The sequence below is a fragment of the Alosa alosa genome, chromosome 14, assembly GCF_017589495.1.
Source record: "Alosa alosa isolate M-15738 ecotype Scorff River chromosome 14, AALO_Geno_1.1, whole genome shotgun sequence".
Taxonomy (NCBI): Eukaryota; Metazoa; Chordata; class Actinopteri; order Clupeiformes; family Clupeidae; genus Alosa; species Alosa alosa.
In genome coordinates, this window is record NC_063202.1 from 25,717,099 (window position 1) to 25,735,695 (window position 18,597).

Here is an 18,597-nt window from a genome sequence, read left to right on the forward strand (position 1 = left end):
GAAATGTGTTTACCCTACGTTCATAACACACCCTCCTTCACATGTGGGAGGAACCAAACTAGTGTCAACGTTCGCAGCTTCACGTTTTTGTAGTATCAAAGAATGTCCGTAGACGGGCTCTGGTAGTATGAAGTGACGTTGTGTTACATTCAGTTTGGACTGGAAGCACATGACGGACTGTTTACATTTCGTTTTGAGTCAAAGGCATGAAAAAGAGGAGGATTTGGGAGTTCCTGGCTGACCACGAATAAGGTAAAGGGGAAAAAAAGGTTCAGCCTGTAATGTAATAAACTCAACGTTAAAACGATTGTGAAGGTTTGATATAGCCTATGTGAGAACGTTATTAGCTAGTAACTGGTAGCTTTTGGCTTATTGTTAGTTATATTAATTCATTTTGTGCACACCCGTGACTGAATAATATTTTGCCATAGCAGTTTGTTCAAAGATCCTTGATTACTAGCTCCGCTTTAACTCTCTCTGGTTTGTTCCTTCTTGAAACTGACCAAAAGCCCCTATTTGTACGTTTTCCGATCATTTGTTGACTTCATGAAATGTGACTTTACCAGAGGTGGACAGTAACTAGCCTACATTTACCGAGTAGCCTACTTAAAGCGATGGTTCTGAGTAATTTCACCCTAGGGTCCTTTGCACCATGACTCCGAGCCAAACACCCTCCCAGAACCTGTTTTCCCTTGGTCGAGTAGCCCTGTCAGAAACTAATGAGTTTCTGCAGGCGTAATAGAACCAACTTTTATCTCGTAAATGACTTTTAATGCCCTGAATGGTACGAAACTTCTACAGTATGTTCTTTACTCATAAAACGAGACATTGAAAAGTTTGTAAGTACACCAGGAGTTTATTTAAATAACACTTGCCTGATGGATGCTATTATCTGCTACTAAACCGCTGCGTCGACGTTACTTCCGTGATTTGGGAAAAGCCGGTAAAACTCCTGGCAGGAAGCATGCATAAGGATGTAGATCCAGGAATGCACTAATTGTTCGTAGTACCAGTTTGCAACAATTATTAGTTAACACTAAGTTGTAAACACTTCGGAAAAAAATATATTAAAAGGTCCAAAGGGTGACAAAAGACTTCTCTCATGTCCAGTCTTTAACATGATGGTCTTGCCACGTGCCTGTGTTTTCTTTTTTGACTCATGCTTGTAAATGTATTTAATTTTTGCTTTGTCAATGTATCATGGAATTTGTGCTTAGGTGTATCTGACTCCAGCCTCTATGTCATGATCTTTGCCTGTAGTATGAGCCTGAATCAGATCATCCCTAACCTCTTGTGTTGCTTTGCCTGCTGTAGATATGCAAATGAACTCATGTTCCTCTGAAAATGGATTGATCCAATTTCAGTTTCTGTCTCATCAGATCTGTGTAGAATTTTTAAAACTCTTGTAAATGTATGTACTTGTAGATCAAGTCTTGGAAAATAGTTATTATTTCTTTTCAATGGAAATTATTTTAACATCAGATGAAAGACAATTTTAATTATGATGATAATAATAATAACAATAATAATAATTGTACATTATAATAACAATGTGTAAAGTATGAATTTTCACCAACCAGTTCATCTCATTCCCACATTCTTACTAGTCAAAAGTACAACTAAAATGTATAATGTAGATCATTTTAGCACCTGTGATGCAATTACCATAATTTCCCAACTATTAGCTGCAGCTTATTTATGATTTTGCAAAATGTCTTCAGCTATGAGGTTAATACACGGGGGCAGTTAATATGGTATATGGTTTTGTTTCTTTTAACTTGCATAAAACACTGTCCTGTGGCTTATACACAATACGGCTAATACACAGGAAATTACTGTATGTATTTCATGTGCCCTGGACATTATAAAATTATAATATTTATGTTAAGATGGGTACATGTGGTGATGTGAACAATTTTCATATGGTATTCCTTGAATGTAAAGGTTATATGTGATTGGTAATTATGATGTTTTGATCTCTTGGAATATCTCTTATGGGTAGTTTCAATAAAATACTAATTTACTGAATTTTGGGGTGTTTCCAAATAGTACATTTACAAATAGTAAATAGCATAGCAATGCAGACCTATGTAATCACTTGTATTTCAAGTCTCTGGTGGGAGGTAGGAAGGTATAAATACATTGATTAATGAGGTAGTGGACATTTCAATTAGTGCTGCAACACGTGTCTCTGAAAATGTAGATTTGCTCATTATTACACATAAATCTTGAATTTTATCAACCAAAATGAAGGGCAAAATCACATAATGATTCAAAATATGTATGCCAACATCAAACACCACATATGCATCAGTAAAAATGGGGTTTGGATTATTTTCTGGGCTCTTATGAGTGGTTTAACAAAAAAAAAGCCAATAGGCGGAATTTCCTTTTTTCAAATCAGAGGTCAACTTTGAAGGCCTGTACAGCCACAAAGCTACAAGATCCAACTTGCTATCATACCATTTTATACTCCAGAGATATGTAGCTTTCAGAAAAATATAGTGAGAATTTACCCCCCAAGTCGTAGTGACACGCCCCTTTTTGGGCCTGTGGCTCATGGACTAACTAGGCTATGCTGGCGACCCAAATAAAATCTCCTTTGGGAACCAATGGCTTACAGTATCAAGCGGAAAGCGCGAATGAAGTGGACACTTTTAAATGGAACCCAACCCACTGTACAGTAGCTCAAGGTCTGTGGCTAAATCAGCCATAATGAAAGCGTTATCATTGTTTGGATACTTCACACACACGTGTTTTTTAATCGCATAGACTATAAATACCAAGCTGGAATCAAAGCACACCGACTCCCCTCTCACACCCTAAACACGCACTTTGAACAAACAAAAAGCATCTCAGTCTCACGGCAGCCATAGGCAAAACTGTATCGGACCGGCAGCTTCACAGAAGAGAACTTCTGACGGCAAATTTGAGGAAAAGTTGGTAAACCACCCTTCTTACCTAATTTGAGGGTGCTGATTCTGAATATTTTGTTTACCAAGCTCAATTCTGAGTTCTAAGCCGCATAATCAGCATTTTAACATAAAATAGCGATTATTTTTGCTTATTTTTCCCTAAATTGGGTTGATTTCAAAAGTAATCACTAAAACCAAATAAAAGTGTTCTCTAAATACATGTTTGAGCATTAAAGAAGCCATACTATAGTTTATTAATGTATTTAATGGGAACATGATTACAGTTAACATGTAATAAACTCGGAAATTCTAATTAAAACACAACCATATTTTTATTGCTAACATAGTGAGTCACTCGTGGTGCTAAATGCATTTCATCACAATAACAAATTACACAGATAACCTTCAACTCAGAATATATCCTACTGTAGGCCTACATATGAACTTAGATAGCGGGAATAAGCCTAATGCAGAACTGCATCTACCGTCAGCAACAACCGACAAGTAAAAAACATTTTACTTCTAGTAACACTGGATTTGGCATGTGTGCTTGCCTCCATACTAGAGCTTGATAATGTGCTCTTCTAATATGCCATTGAGCAGCATCACTTGTTGGTGGTAGAGCCTCCGATCCTCGACATCTAGAAAACAGAGTGGCTCTGTCATAGTGTTGTCATGATACCAAAATTATGACTTCGATACAATACCTGCCATAAATATCTCGATACTCGATACTGAAACGATATCCAAATCCTAAAATATCTGGAAAAAGAAAGGACGCAGGCCTCCTCCAAGTGTATTAAGTCATTTGTGTTGAATTTGGTGCACTTTTGGTCAATTCTGGGTTTTAAACTTCTAAACTTCCTACATAATTATTATTTTTGTAGTCAGTAAAATAGTAGTTTGTGTGTGATTATGTCCTTTATTGTTTGTTATAGCTCATTTATATTGTGTGATGTTTTGGCAATAAATTACCTTTAAATAGCCAAAGTAGGCTAGATCATGGTCAGTGTTCAAATTACTGCATGCCAATCACTTAATGCTATGCAGAAGAGCCTAATCTTTAGGCCATCTGATGTAGGATAGCCTAGGCCTTCCTGTGTTTATGGGATTTCTTTGACAGTTGCAAAGGGAAAAAAGTGAAGATAGTCTTCTTTGCTCCCTGTGTTATTTAATAAGTATGTTTCAACCACTCTTTGGGTCTTAATCAGATAGGCCTACACCATTATTACATTACATTACATTACATTACATTTGGCTGACACATTTTTAACCAAAGCGACTAACAACATGGTAACAGTTAAGTTTTAAAGCAATTCTCTCAACAATTTTAGGACAATTTAAAAACGGTAGAGTACAGTAAGAATAAGTGCATCAGTGAGTGCTGTTTTTAAACAGTTGAGTGTCAGTTCATGATGGGTGGTAAGTGCTAGGATCAGCAAGACTTGTTGTAAGTGGTGCTATGAAAGGAGATGTTCTCTAAAGTGCTGGGTCTTCAGGAGTTTTTTGAAAATGGAGAGGGATGACCCTGCCCTTGTAGGTACTGGCAGTGTTCCACCAACGAGGAACAGATGAGAAAAGTTTGGATTGGCCTGAGCGTATCTGTTGCAATATCTGTGTGCATTCCTACATTAGGTCTATTTCTTTGATAGTCAACATCATTTGCTACCACATAACAAATACCAAATAACAATACAAAAGTTTCTTACAAACTTTCCTGCATACTTCTTAAATGTGCTGCAGTCAGATGGGCGTCCTAAAGACATAACTCTTGAGCATCTATTACCAGTGTTGAATGAGCCGTTTTTGCAGTGATCACTACTGGACATTCCACATTGCTAGACAGCACCTGAGTGAGAATAAGACTTATTTCCACTTCACAAATAACCATCGCTATCTGCAATTGCTACAGTACAGGGACATTAATCAGTTCATAGCTGAGGATTCGTTCTAGGTCCACTTCCCTTTCAGCATCATATGCAGTAATGATGCACTGGAGAATGTTTCTTTTTGTTGCACTATAAAGGATATCTTGTCTAATTTTTTTGCAAATAATGCAATCTCCATAGCACTCTTCAGCAACCCTCAAATATGCACACTCTTCCATTTTTTGCATGGCTGGAATTTGAATGATAAAGAGCACCAGTGCGATGTTTTAACTAGGCAAGCACAGTCGGCTTTACAGTAAAAAAAATACAGTGTAAATCCTCTGTAAAGACTGACAGCTGTTCTTAATAGTTAGTGACAGTACTTTCAAGTACTGTCACTAACTTACAAGTACTTACAAGTACTTTCTACAGAAAAATGAGCAGTCACCTACTATTTTATCAATTTATTATCAAGGAATCTATTTAGCTTCTAAACGTCATACTGAATTTTAGCTATTATTTCAATTTATATTTGAATTTTAGCTTATTTTCATTTCCTACATGAGGGTCATTGGGGTAATTCCTGTCCTGTCCTACAACATATCTGATACATAAAGTATATTAATGCCTTATTTTTGCAATTCCTATGATAATGGCCAAAAAGTATGTGAATTATGCTTTATTAAAAACTCAAAATTCCTATTTGATATCAAATTGTGTGAAATAGGACTTTTCCTCAAATTTGCCACCAGGAAAAGCTCTCCCTCTATGTGTTTGTACTGATCATTATTGATTTTTGTATAACGTAAAACAAATATGTGTAGGTACAGCCCTGCCCTGGATACATCTCTCAAATAAAACATTTGGTTTAAATGGAGATGTAGATCATTGTTAATAAATCTACATGGGCGCGAGTTGGCACAAATTATTCACTTTGACAAATGTAGTTTCAGTCCTAGTTACTTTACTTTGGGCCATGCTCTTCCTTACTTGAATCACCTTTGAAAATAGAGGATTGAAGTAGCCTATGGGTGTTTGGGAATGAACGTTGACTCAGATGCTTTTTGAGACTTTGAGCAGAAATGTCCCAGCCCGGTGTTTAGGATGCATCATAGACAGGTTATCTTTTAGGTAGCCTATATATTTTACATTAAAAAACCATCACGTAGCGAACGTGTTGTGGCTAACTCACTTAGCTCCTGTTAGTAGCCTAGGTTATGGTCATAAGCAAATGAGATGACAGTCGAAAGATACAATTAGTGCTGCTATCAATTTGCTTGGTATAACCGCATAGTTTTCTACAAATGCAATCAAATGCATCAACCAATCACTCAACCAATGCTAACGGTAACATTATTGTACCTAGGTCATATAGCTATTGATATAAGATTAACGTACCTGCAGTAAAAACCAAGCATGTCCGATAAACATTCTCAGATTTATTTCGGCTTCAAGAACAAATGGGAATTACATTTCATGTGAAAATCGTCCTATCCTTATTAGACGTTCTCTGCGGTAAACTACAGTCCTTGTAGGAACAAGTTCCAACAAAATTACGTCTCACTGCAACGATGCGCCATCTGGTGGACAAACGACTACGTATCGCCAATACTGGAAATGCAGCCATGATGATGATGATGAATATTTGGTTTTCCTTTAATCCTACTGAATTTGTAATTATGTATCGGCCGTTCTAATTGCCGGTACCGATAGTATGTGCTGTGCCTGTGTGTGTGTGTGCGTGTGTGTGTATTATGTGTGCACCACCATCTACAGGCCAATGAGTGTACAGTCACTAAATGTACACATAACTTAACATTTTTTAGACCCCCCCATGGATGATATTCTACGAAACTTGGCATACCCCCAGAGAATGCCAGGTTAATTATACACATAAAATTTAGTGCAGTTCTGAACATCTTAACTGAAGAGAGGGGTGATTAAAGCAGAATGATATTGCATTTTCATTTTTTACCGGGGGGTGTGCAAATCACAAATGAGTGATTATGGGCTAGGTTGATGTGGGCCCTTGAGACCAACATACCATAAAAATTTCTTCATCCTCGGTGCCACGGTTCAGGTAGTTATTTAGGAAAAACTGCATTTTTTGGGTTTCGGGGGGCCCAGCGCGGAGGAGGAGTGGCCCCCGGGGACCAAACTAAATTTTTCCGTAAAAGTCTAGTGGGGCTACATACCCACCAAATTTCATGTGCCCCGGTGTTTCGGTGTCCCGGGTATCGTTGACCAAAAATTCAGGAAGTAGATGACAGAAAAAAAAGGAAAAAAAAAAACTTTGACAATCATTATATGACATAATAAACTGGTGTACCTACAAACTTTTCAATGCCTCGTTTTATGAGTAAAGAACATACTGTAGAAGTTTTGTACCATTCAGGGCATTATTAGTGGGGTAATTTACGAGATAAAAGTTACGCCTGCAGAAACTCATTAGTTTCTGACAGGGCTACTCGACCAGGGTTCGACCAAGGGAAAACAGGTTCTGGGAGGGTGTTTGGCTCGGGGTCATGGTGCAAAGGACCCTAGGGTGAAATTACTCCGAACCATCGCTTTAAGTATGATTTTTGATCTTTACTTGACTTGAGTATTAATATTTTTGGAAACTTGTGACTTACTCGACTACATTTGAAAGATAAATATTGTACTTTTGACTCCACTCCAAGGCTACTCATTACTTTTAACCACATTTAATTCTTAAATGCAATAATGCATCTTGAAGTAATTATTTTCAATAGTTCAATTTGAACTTTACGGAGCCCCTAAGGGGACAAAAAAAATCTAAAGTTTAGTTTCATGTGCTCGCGAAACTTTCATGTGCATGTGAAACATTCATGTGCGCAGATGCAGTTTCACGTGAGCCTTTTTGTGTGCGCACATGAAAAGGTTTTACGTGCGCACGAAACTTTCATGTGCTCACGAGAAACTTTCATCCTCTACTGTATGTAGCCTGGGTGAATCCAGACAAACCTGTTAGCAATTGAGATTTGAGAAGTGGTCTGGTGTTAACCAGGCTATCCTCCATGATCATTGCGAAATTGGAATGAAATTATTGACCACACAGCTAGATCTTTAGCCTAAATTATTAAACGATAAATAATCTACTCATAATTGAGGTTTTGTATTCTAAGTCGACCGACCAAAGGATGTACACTCTAATGACTAAATAAACATTTCAATACATTAAAAAGGAAAAATACTTGTACTTCTACTATACTATACTATACTTGTACATAAAAACAAATTTAGGACTTATGTGAAAATTTTCACATAAAAACAAATTTAGCATTTAATTTGGATATCAGGGTCCAATCAAGATCCAAAGTCTGGGGGAAGAGTGGAGAGGAACAGAATTCAAATTGCTTGAAGTCCAGTTTGATGTTTCCACAACTTTCTACCAGGAGATTTTAGAGCCCACAGTGCCAAAACTGCTAGTAACTGGTTTCCCAATCATGGTATTACTGTGCTTGATTGGTCAGACAACTTGTCTGACCTGAACCCCATAGAGTATCTATGGGGTATTGTGAAGAGGAAAATGAGGGACACCAGACTCAACAATACAGACGACCTTAAGACCTATCGGCTTGAAATATTTCAGTTTATATGTAATGAATCTAGAACATGAAAGATTCACTTTTTGAAATAAATTAGGGGGGGAAATTTACTTTTCTATATTCTAATATTTTGAGACCTACCTGTACAATATTAGGCCTAGTGGCCTAGTAGCCTTTTGCAGCGTCATAAGGCGTTCTAATAAGGTTGAACGCCGAGGTGTGGCAGAGTACGGAACCCAGGACGTGTCATTGCAAGATATTTTTTGTGTATATCCAGAAAATGTGCGCTCATGTACTAAATTGTGTGCTCATTTTATTCATTTGTGCTCTCAATTTACTAGATTGTGCTCTCAATTTAGCAACTTAAGTAATTGTGCACAGGTTTTACTAAATAATTTGCTCATTTGACTTAATTTTTGTAAAATGATTTAGTAAATTGCGTGCTCGATTTAGTAAAATATGTGCCTGCTTTACTAAATTGAGCGCACAATCTAGTAAAATGAGACTGCAATGTAATAAAAAAAAATCTTGCAATGACATCTCCTAGGCTCCGTACCAGAGAAACAACGGGCTTGTTTAAAACTCCTCAGCCGCAGAACAATGACCTCACATCCAGGACGCTTGGGTCATACGTGGGAGTACTGGCATTGGGATGCGGAGGCCAAGTCCACGGCTGTCCAGCTGTCACCGTGCCAACAGGCTGTTTACTTTCACACTAACATGCTCTTGGAGAGTGAAGGATCCGCAGGGGTCCGTGGTACCAAAGGTGAGGTCACATAGATCTATAGGCTATAACATTATGCTATGCAGTTGTGTTTCTGTTGATACACTGGACAATGTTGTCCCAACTAAATGTCTGCATCCATACAACTGTAAAGAAAGCTTGAGATGAAATAAGTTATTACAGGCCTATATCAAAAAAGTGTATGTATAGCCTATACATTGTGCATCACTCAGTCAAAAGGAAGGGTTCTTTCAGTTCAAACATCTGATAATCCTTTAAATTTGGCAATCCTGCAGATTGTATGCATACAATTAAAATGTTTAGAGCATCCTCTGGCCACTATCTGCAATAAAGATTGTGACGTTAATTAAACAAATTGAATGGATTTTGGTTTTCAGGTTTCTGTTATGGAGAACATTACTGGGAGATAGAGTTCATCGAGCCTCCATATGGGACTTCTGTGATGGTGGGGTTGGGGACAAAGCAGGCTCTTCTGCACTCTGGCAAAACGCCATTTCTTAACCTATTAGGTGAGTCTGTTCTGTTTCTTCTTGTCATCATGGCACACTGTTGATCAACCAGTCAATCAGTTCATCCATAAACATTTACCAACTAGAAAATAATTGCCATGTCATTGAATGAAAACATAGGGAAAAAGAGATGTGTTTTCTACTAAATATATAGTTTATCAACAAGTTTCAGGAGTCATCTGTATCATAATTTAAAAAGATGATGTGCTATATGGTCTTTGTCCCAAAGGGCTATATTTGTGTTACTCAATGTGTGTTTTGTAACTGCTCAGGTATGGATGGGGAGAGCTGGGGTCTGTCTTACAAGGGCTCTCTCTGGCACAATGGCAAGAGTAAAAAATACACAGAAGCTTTTTATGATAAAAGCACTGTTATTGGTGTGTTGCTGGACCTTGAATCTGGAGCACTGAGATTCTACCGCAATGGAATAAGCCTTGGGCTTGCCTTTACTGGTCTAGATAAGGTAGGGGTCAAATACCATTCTGCAAAACAGCCAACATCAAGCCCAAGTGTACATACTTTACTGAGCAGCTTGCATGCCTCATTTCCTGGCCATATTATCAGTAACATTAACGCATAAACTACACAGGTGAACATTAATTTGTTAAACTTTACTCCATACAGGTGGCCAGGCCTCTATACCCTTTAGTGAGCTCCACAGCTCCTGAGACAGAGTTACGGTTGGGGCTGCGCACCCATCGTCTAACTTCACTCCAGGATTCCTGCCTCCATGTCATATCTAAAAGCATTAGGCCTCAGGCCCACCTCGACTCACTGCCTTTACCTCTGTCTATGTGTGAACAGCTTCATATTACCACAAACACAGGACAACATCAGAAGCTGTTTGGTCAAGTGTAAGAGAACCTCTCAAATACATCATGACTCTACACCCACACAACTCACACAACACTATTGCTACAGTCAATCAGAAACTGGTGCCATTATTTCTGAAGGGTAATTTGGCCATTGAGTTCAAATATCAACAATTTTTCTCCAGTATTGGTGACTCTATCTTTAAGGGTTATAAACATGTATATTGTCGTCAGTAGTAGCATTATTTTTAATACTGTTATGGCCAGCTCAGGAACTGCAACATAAAGTGAAGATGGACAACAGAGTTTATCAACAATAGAGAATTTCATTTCAATAAATAATCATTCAGGTTACAATCTAGGGGTTGAATATAAGTAACACACAAGAGCATGGTGTCCTCAAGTGTGGGGAGAAATGCAAGCCTTCTCTGAAGAAAAACCCATAACCTTTTTATCCACACCTTCTCGGGTATAGAGAATTAAGCTGATTCTGCCTAAAGGCTGATGCTGTGCCATTGCAAGTGGGGGTGCAAAGTATGGAGCTAAATTTGTCTCAATAATATTTGTATATGCGCAGAGGGGGATCCACAAATATTTCTTGATTTGCATGTGTGTTTTGATATCTACAAATAAAAAAATTATATTTGTAACTCGTATATTGATTTTTACAAATATAGATGTGCATTTGTAAATAAAATGCCATTTGTAAAAATGAAAATTTGATTTGTGAAATGTGATTCTGCATTTGTGGATCACCAGCACACGCATTCTTCATTTCCAAAGTTACATATTTTTGAGACGTTCTTCACATATCATGTCAAATACCCTAGCAACAGCCTTAGCAACCATGTCAAATACCCTAGCAACAGCCTAGCAACAACTTATACAGTTACAACCTAGCAACCAACATAGCAACCAATGAGTTTAACCTAGCAACCAGCATAGCAACCACCACAACTGACCTAGCAACAGCCTAGCAAACCCACCTAGCAAACCAATGAGTTTAACCCTAGCAACCAGCATATAGCAACCACCACAGCAACCAATGTAGCAACCAAATAGCAACAGCATAGCAACCATGTCAAATACCCTAGCAACAGCCTAGCAACCATGTTAAATACCCAGGCAACAGCCTAGCAACCACTTCCACAGTTACAACCAAGCAACCAATATAGCAACCAATGACTTTAACCTAGCAACCAGCATAGCAACCACCACAACTAACCTAGCAACAGCCTAGCAACCACCTCAAGTACCATTGCAACGGCCTAGTAACCATGTCAAATACCCTAGCAACAGCCTAGCAACCACTTCCAGTTACAACCTAGCAACCAATATAGCAACCAATGAGTTTAACCTAGCAACCAGCATAGCAACCACCACAAGTACCCTAGCAACAGCATAACAACCACCATAACTACCCTAGCAACAGCCTAGCAACCATGTCAAATACCCTAGTAACAGCCTAGCAACCACTTCCACTGTTACAACCTAGCAACCAACATAGCAACCAATGAGTCTAACCTAGCAACCAGCATAGCAACCACCACAAGTACCCTAGCAACAGCATAACAACCACCATAACTACCCTAGCAACAGCCTAGCAACCATGTCAAATTCCCTAGCAACAGCCTAGCAACCACTTCCACTGTTACAGCCTAGCAACCCTAGCAACAGCCATGTCAAATACCCTAGCAACAGCCTAGCAACCATGTCAAATATCCTAGCAACAGCCTAGCAACTATGTCAAATACCCTAGCAACAGCCTAGCAACCACCACAACTTCAACCTAGCAACCACAATAGCAACCAACAGGATTACCTAAGCAACCAGCATAGCAACCACTTAATTTGGCATAACAACCAACATATGTACCCTAGCAACACTATTGCAACTATATCTGCATTATTTGTTTTTACTCTGTATGATATTTTACATCATATTTTTGCATTTTCATGCACTGTATTTCTTTCAGGAAATGCTTTTCTAGTTCTTCTTCTAACGCAGTTAATGCAGCTTCAACCGTTTAACGTAGAAACTTCATTCAAACTATGTTACGTAGGTCTTACTTATGACATGTGGGCTTTGTATTTTTCATCTTTGTAACTTTTATACTTTTTAAACTATTAATTAGTGATGACATCACAATAGAGCAGTTAATCAATTAGAATCCTATGCCAGGTGGTCATGCCACCTGGCTCAACTGCCAGTCTCAGGCTTTAAGCATACAAACTGGCTCTATTAAGACTACACACCCTGTTCAACTGTTCCTCTGCCAAAAACTGTTTCAAAATAAAAGTCCTCACTACAATATTTCACTGTTAAACAATTTAACCCTTTAAACTACTGAACTTTTTAACTGGTCAGCCATTGTAACTGTTACTTGTCATCAACTATAACTCCTACCCACTGTAGCTAGTTAGCATAGTTAACATGTTAGCATTGCTAACATTGTTAGCATTTTTAGCAAAACTGCAAAAAATGATTAGCTAAGTTAGCTAAGTACCATGGTTGGCATAGTTAGCATGTTAGTTAGCATAGTAAGCATAACTGCTAAAAATGATTAGCTAGGTTACCTAAGTCACATGGTTAGCATAGTTAGCATGCTAGTTAGCATAGTTAGCATAACTACTAAAAATGATTAGCTAGGTTAGCTAAGGGCTTTTACATACTCAACGCACCCGACCGGTAGCGCGAAAACGTGACGTCAAAATGACGTAGGTCTTGCTGGCGCGCCAGGATTTAACCCAGGTAGCGCGAGGTAGCGCACCACTCATTTTTTTTCAGACGAGCGCGACAAAGCGGAAACAGGAAGATGGACTAGTTCGAGGGCAAGCGAGAGTTGCATTGTTTTGTTACAGTCGTGAATTTGTAATAGTTTGCTGGATAGGTTAACAAAGTTACCAGCGAGAGTTGCAACACATGGAATTAAGAGGAAAGAATAGAAACAATTTATTTTCAAACAAAGGATATCTATTAAGGCCTGAACAAAATCTCTTTCCACTTCAGGAAATAACACAAACTCAGCCAGCTGCTAACTAGCTAGCCAGCTAACTAAACTGTTTAAATTATTAAAATTTCCCTCGGGATGACTAAAGTATCTATCTATATATCTATCCATCTATCTATCTATCTATCTATCTATCTATCTATCTATCTATCTACCTGTGCACACACCTTGGAAACTAGATGATAATGATGATGGTAGTTGTGAATAGTAGCAACCAAAGTACAATCACAGAGGCTAGCTACTAGTGTTTCTTACTGCAGCTTCTTCTGCTGTGTAACGTAGTTAGCGTTAATATTTTCACAACAGTGACACCTCTGTATAAATGGTTACGGCACTTCTGTGACGTCACATTGTCGCGTTACAGGTCGGGTGCGTTGAGTATGTGGGACGTTTAAGTCACATGGTTAGCATAGTTAGCATTTTAACATTGTTAACATGCTAGTTAGCATAGTTAGCATAACTACTAAAAATGATTAGCTAAGTTAGCTAGGTCACATGGTTAGCATGTTGGCATTGTTAGCATGCTGGTTAGCATAGTTAGGTTAGCATGCTGGTTAGCATAGTTAGCATAACTACTAAAAATGATAAGCTAAGTTAGCTAGGTCACATGTTAGCATGTTAGCATTGTTAGCATAGTTATCATTTTTGACAAAACTATTAGAAAACATTAGCTAAGTTAGCTAAGTAACATGGTTAGCATTGTTAGCATTGTTTCTAAAAATGAATAGCTAAGTTAGCTAAGTCACATGGTTAGCATGTTAGCATTCTTAGTATTTTAGCATAACTGCTATAAATTATTAGCTAAGTTAGCTAAGTCATATAGTTAGAATTGTTAACATAGTTAAGTAACTTGGTTAGCATTATTATCTTTGTTAACATAGTTAGCATAACTGCTAGCAAACATTAGAGCCACTCCAACTGTCAGTTATCGTCAACTATCCACCTATTTAACTGTTCAGTCATTCCAACTATATTAAACCTCATCTACCTAGCAACCAATATAGCTTGTATTTACTCTGTATGATATTTTACATCATATTTTTGAATTTTCATGCACTATATTTCCTTCAGGAAATGCTTTTCTAGTTAGTGATTGATAGCCTATCTTATGCGCTGTGTTTAAGCAGGCCATGAACAAAGGGTTAACTTATAGCCTACAGGTAGAAAAAAGAAAAAATGGTGATAATATAACGTTAGCTAAGTTAGTTTGCCTGCTAGCTAGCTTATTAGTAGGCTATACAGTCTCTCAATGGGAATTTATGTGATCTATTTACCAGTGCAATAGCTACTTCTGTCTAAATAATAGGCCTATTTACCTCTCTTTATTCAGTGTAAACTTGGAAAAAGATCAATTGGGCCTTTCACACGGTCAGTTCTTGCAGTTCATTACCAAGTAAAAAAAAAATGCATAAAACCGTCAGTTTGTAATGTAGGCCTACAAGAAATGTGGTAGGACAGTGATTAGAGGAGTGAGCTCTGACCCCAAGGATTGTTGGTTCAAATCCAGGCTCAGCGCAACATTTCATATACAGTTCCAATTCTATGAGCCCACCTGAACAGCTGTTTTAACGTTGCCAGCTGTTGTTTTTTTTACGGTAATGAACTGCAAGAACTGTGAAAGGTTGCTAGGTAACTATAAACAAACTCAAAGATCATAATTCTTGATTTCGCTTGCAAACTGATGGTTTTATGCATTTACTAAACAAAGATTATGGAAATTAAACACCACTTTTCCATCAAAAAGCTTGTTGTAAAAGGCATAACTTGTTAGATTTAAGAACTAGGTTCGCTAGCTCTGTGTGTTATGAGCAAAGAATCTTTAGTTATGAGTCAGTTTGTGGATGTCAAAACACGAATGCAAGTCTAGAAATATTTGTGGATGTCGCCATCTACTGGATTGCGATTTCTGTGTGCCGGTGAATTAAAGTAGGCCTATTTACGTGTGGATTTGTGTGACTTTCATGTGAAGAACGCCTCAAAAACAGCGTGAACTTTGGAAAGCTTAAGAATCGTGTGCTGGTGATCCACAAATGCAGAATCACATTTCACAAATGAAATTTTCGGTTTTACAAATGGCATTTTATTTACAAATGAACATCTATATTTGTAAAAATCAATATACGAGTTACAAATATGATTTTTTTATTTGTAGATATCAAAACACACATGCAAATCAAGAAATATTTGTGGATCCCCCTCTGCGCATATACAAGTTTTATTGAGACAAATTTAGCTCCATAGGCAAAGGAGCGTAACCATATGTACTGTATGTTCAGGGGTCCACTCCATTACTGCTTTCTTTGGAAGCACAATGCCATAGGCCACATTTCCAAAGTGTACTTCTTATTTATTTCAATTTTGCATGCCTTCATTTTTCTGCGTTAGTGTTTTTTGTTAGGATGAAAAAATTGTTAAGGTGTCTATGGTGCTATTTAGCCATTTCTATTTCTACAACTCAGCATACACAAAAACTGAATATCAAATGAAGTCTCTGCCAACAGTATTTTTAAAACAAATGTATAAATGTATGTGATTATTGGATTTTAGCTGTATTATGTTGATAATTGTGCCATTAATTGTTTGCCATGAATTTCCAATAAAATAGTACTTGTTAATCATCTATTACATTATCTTCTAAGGTTGAAAGTATAGAACATGGAATTTGAATTTTAACTAAATATATCTCTATTGCAAGGAGTCCGTGATGACATGACAATGTTCCTAGTGTCTTTGTATAAGAAACAGACCACCCATGTTTGTTGCCAAAGAGCACAATGTTCTCATCTGACCAAAAAATACCAGTCAATGTACCAGTGGTTAGCTAACTGACCACTGGTGATAGTAAAGGCATTTCCACTAATCTGTTGACATGTCTTGAAGACTGGGTGATCTCATGAGGCTACTTTTGCTCTACATCTTCTACAGTGATTCTTGGATATTTTGCCCCTCTTTCAATCCTCACTATGTGGGGGAAAAGTAAACATGTAGCCTGGCGAGCCAGACCCACATTAAAATGTAGGGTCTGGGCACTCACCGTTCGCAGTGCTCAGTCCGAGGGGCGGGATAATCAGTTGTCTTTCAAATCCCTCTCTGCACTAATGGGGACTTAATAGGATATTTGTTTTCAAGTAGCAGGGAATTCAAGCCAAATCGTTGCAACTCTGCCATCAATCATTACCAATCACCAAACGACTCTAAACACTATTTCAATGCCCTGATTAAGTTTCGATTTCTGGAGCTCACAAGCCAACGGAGAGTTGCTAGACTAGCCCTGGCAGCAAGGGGCACGTCTAGATTTCTAGGCTAGTAAACATGGGGACTTTTCAATGATTGCCTTATATGCACATTTTCAAGTAGCTGTTTTTATAGTCATTCCTTGACTTAAGTCAAGTCAACACACTTATATTGCATGTCTGAATGGTATTAATGGTGCTAATAAAAAATAATGTCAACAAACTTGATTTGTGTGTTCTCTGTCTTTCCCAGGTTGAAAACTGACTAAATTGAGCCTTTGTGTTGCCTCATATTTACCTCAGTGAAACAGGAAGTCATGGAATATTGCATGAAAGTTCCTGTACTCTGATCTGAACTTTAAAAAGTGAAATGAAAGTGGAAAAAGGCTAATTGAAGCAGTTTTGAGTAAAACCAGAATATAGCAAGCCAGCTGAATAGCAGATATAGCAAGCCATTCCATTTTGTGTAACCTTTAGCGAACCTATAAGGAATGTTCCCTTAATGTTACTTGTTTTTTGGATCTCACCCCTATAGGAAAATCTGTTGTGTGAACTTACATAATGTGTAGCTTTGCCAGTCAAAGGGACTCCTGTGCTATGGATGCCTTCCAGAGCGTGCTACCAAGAAGCATTCCCACAGCATAATGCCAACAGCCTTCTTCTGAACTACTTGTACTTCTTTTGAGCTTGAAGTCGTCCATGTCTTGGGTGAACTGTTGTCAAGATTTAGTATGAGCTTTTCCCTCCCATGAATCTTTGATTGGTGAAGAACCATGGGCAAAAGTTGTTGTATGCAAAGTATCTTCCATCTCAGCTGCTGAAGCTTATAACTCCTTCTATTCAGAGTTGTCATAGGTGTCTTGGTGGCCTCCCTCACCAGTCATCTTCTAGTCACTGAGTTTGTGGGGATGATTATTTTACATTATGTATTTCTAATTAATTGATATTACTTTGTAGAAGTATACTGATTCCTATAATAATATATACTGCTCAAAATTAAGGGAACATTTCAATCACTAGATCGGTACTCTGACACTGTTTGGTTCTGAGCACAAGTAAAACTTTTGAAGCGATTGCTTTATTTTGCAAGAACTGTCAGACATTCTGTGAATGTAGTTTGAGAATGGAGAAACGGGTGGAAGGTTTCAAAAAAATGTGTTTTAACAATTGTGGAAAACTGTAAGTGTTCCCTTAATTTTTTTGAGCAGTATATAATATTATATATACTGCTATATTAACACTACATGGGCTTTGTCCCTATTCTTTCTGCAGTGTGTCACAGTTCTGCATGGGTGCAGCCCCTGCGTTATCTGCTCGCCAGGATAGCAGTAATCAGGGTCTGAATCAGTGTGGTCCATGTAAGATGGACTAACTAACACCATCTCTTGACAACCTGGAAGGATACTGAAACCCTGACTATTTGCTTTAGAGCAGCTGGTGTATCTTTATGTGAAGGCATGCTGTCTCCTTTGATTCACATCATGATTAATAAAACTGTTTTAATGTTTTCTTACCATTGCCTGACTGGATCTTCATCTGTTTTGTGTATCAAAATTGAAGTAATTTTCTCTGTAAAATCATATCATACAGCCACAAAATTCCTGAAGGGACATATGCGAAGCATTCTTGGTATGCACCAGAAAGTTTCAGATGTCTACCAGAAACTCAAAACCCTTGTAAGTTTCTGGTGTGCATACACATTTCTGGACAAATGTTCTTACAGGGGCTCCATACACAGTCCTAACAACTGTTTTTTCTTCTACTTCCCTCAAATTCAATGTTCATTTTTTTTTTAAGTTATCTATACTCTGTAATAAATAAATTAAGCAAGTAACTGGGCCATGCTATGAAGGTATTTCTATTTCTTCTGGCAAATGGTCTTATAATCTATAATGCTAATCAGATGGTAAAAGTCAGTAATAAAAAATACAATCAG

General features: G+C 37.8%; 1 protein-coding gene across 2 annotated transcripts; it reads left to right on the forward strand.

Moving 5' to 3' along the window:
• Positions 1 to 88: 88 nt before the first annotated feature.
• Positions 89 to 11,020, forward strand: si:dkey-23n7.10 (SPRY domain-containing SOCS box protein 3). 2 transcript variants are annotated; one of them, XM_048262780.1, is made up of 5 exons: positions 89 to 252; positions 8,900 to 9,118; positions 9,475 to 9,606; positions 9,879 to 10,069; positions 10,231 to 11,020. In XM_048262780.1, the coding sequence occupies exons 2-5, from the start codon at positions 8,953 to 8,955 to the stop codon at positions 10,462 to 10,464; spliced, it is 723 nt and encodes a 240-aa protein (XP_048118737.1). In that variant the 5' UTR covers positions 89 to 252; positions 8,900 to 8,952; the 3' UTR covers positions 10,465 to 11,020. The 2 variants fall into 2 exon arrangements, with proteins under 2 accessions (XP_048118737.1, XP_048118738.1); XM_048262781.1 differs by having other exon boundaries at positions 8,943 to 9,118.
• Positions 11,021 to 18,597: the final 7,577 nt, after the last annotated feature.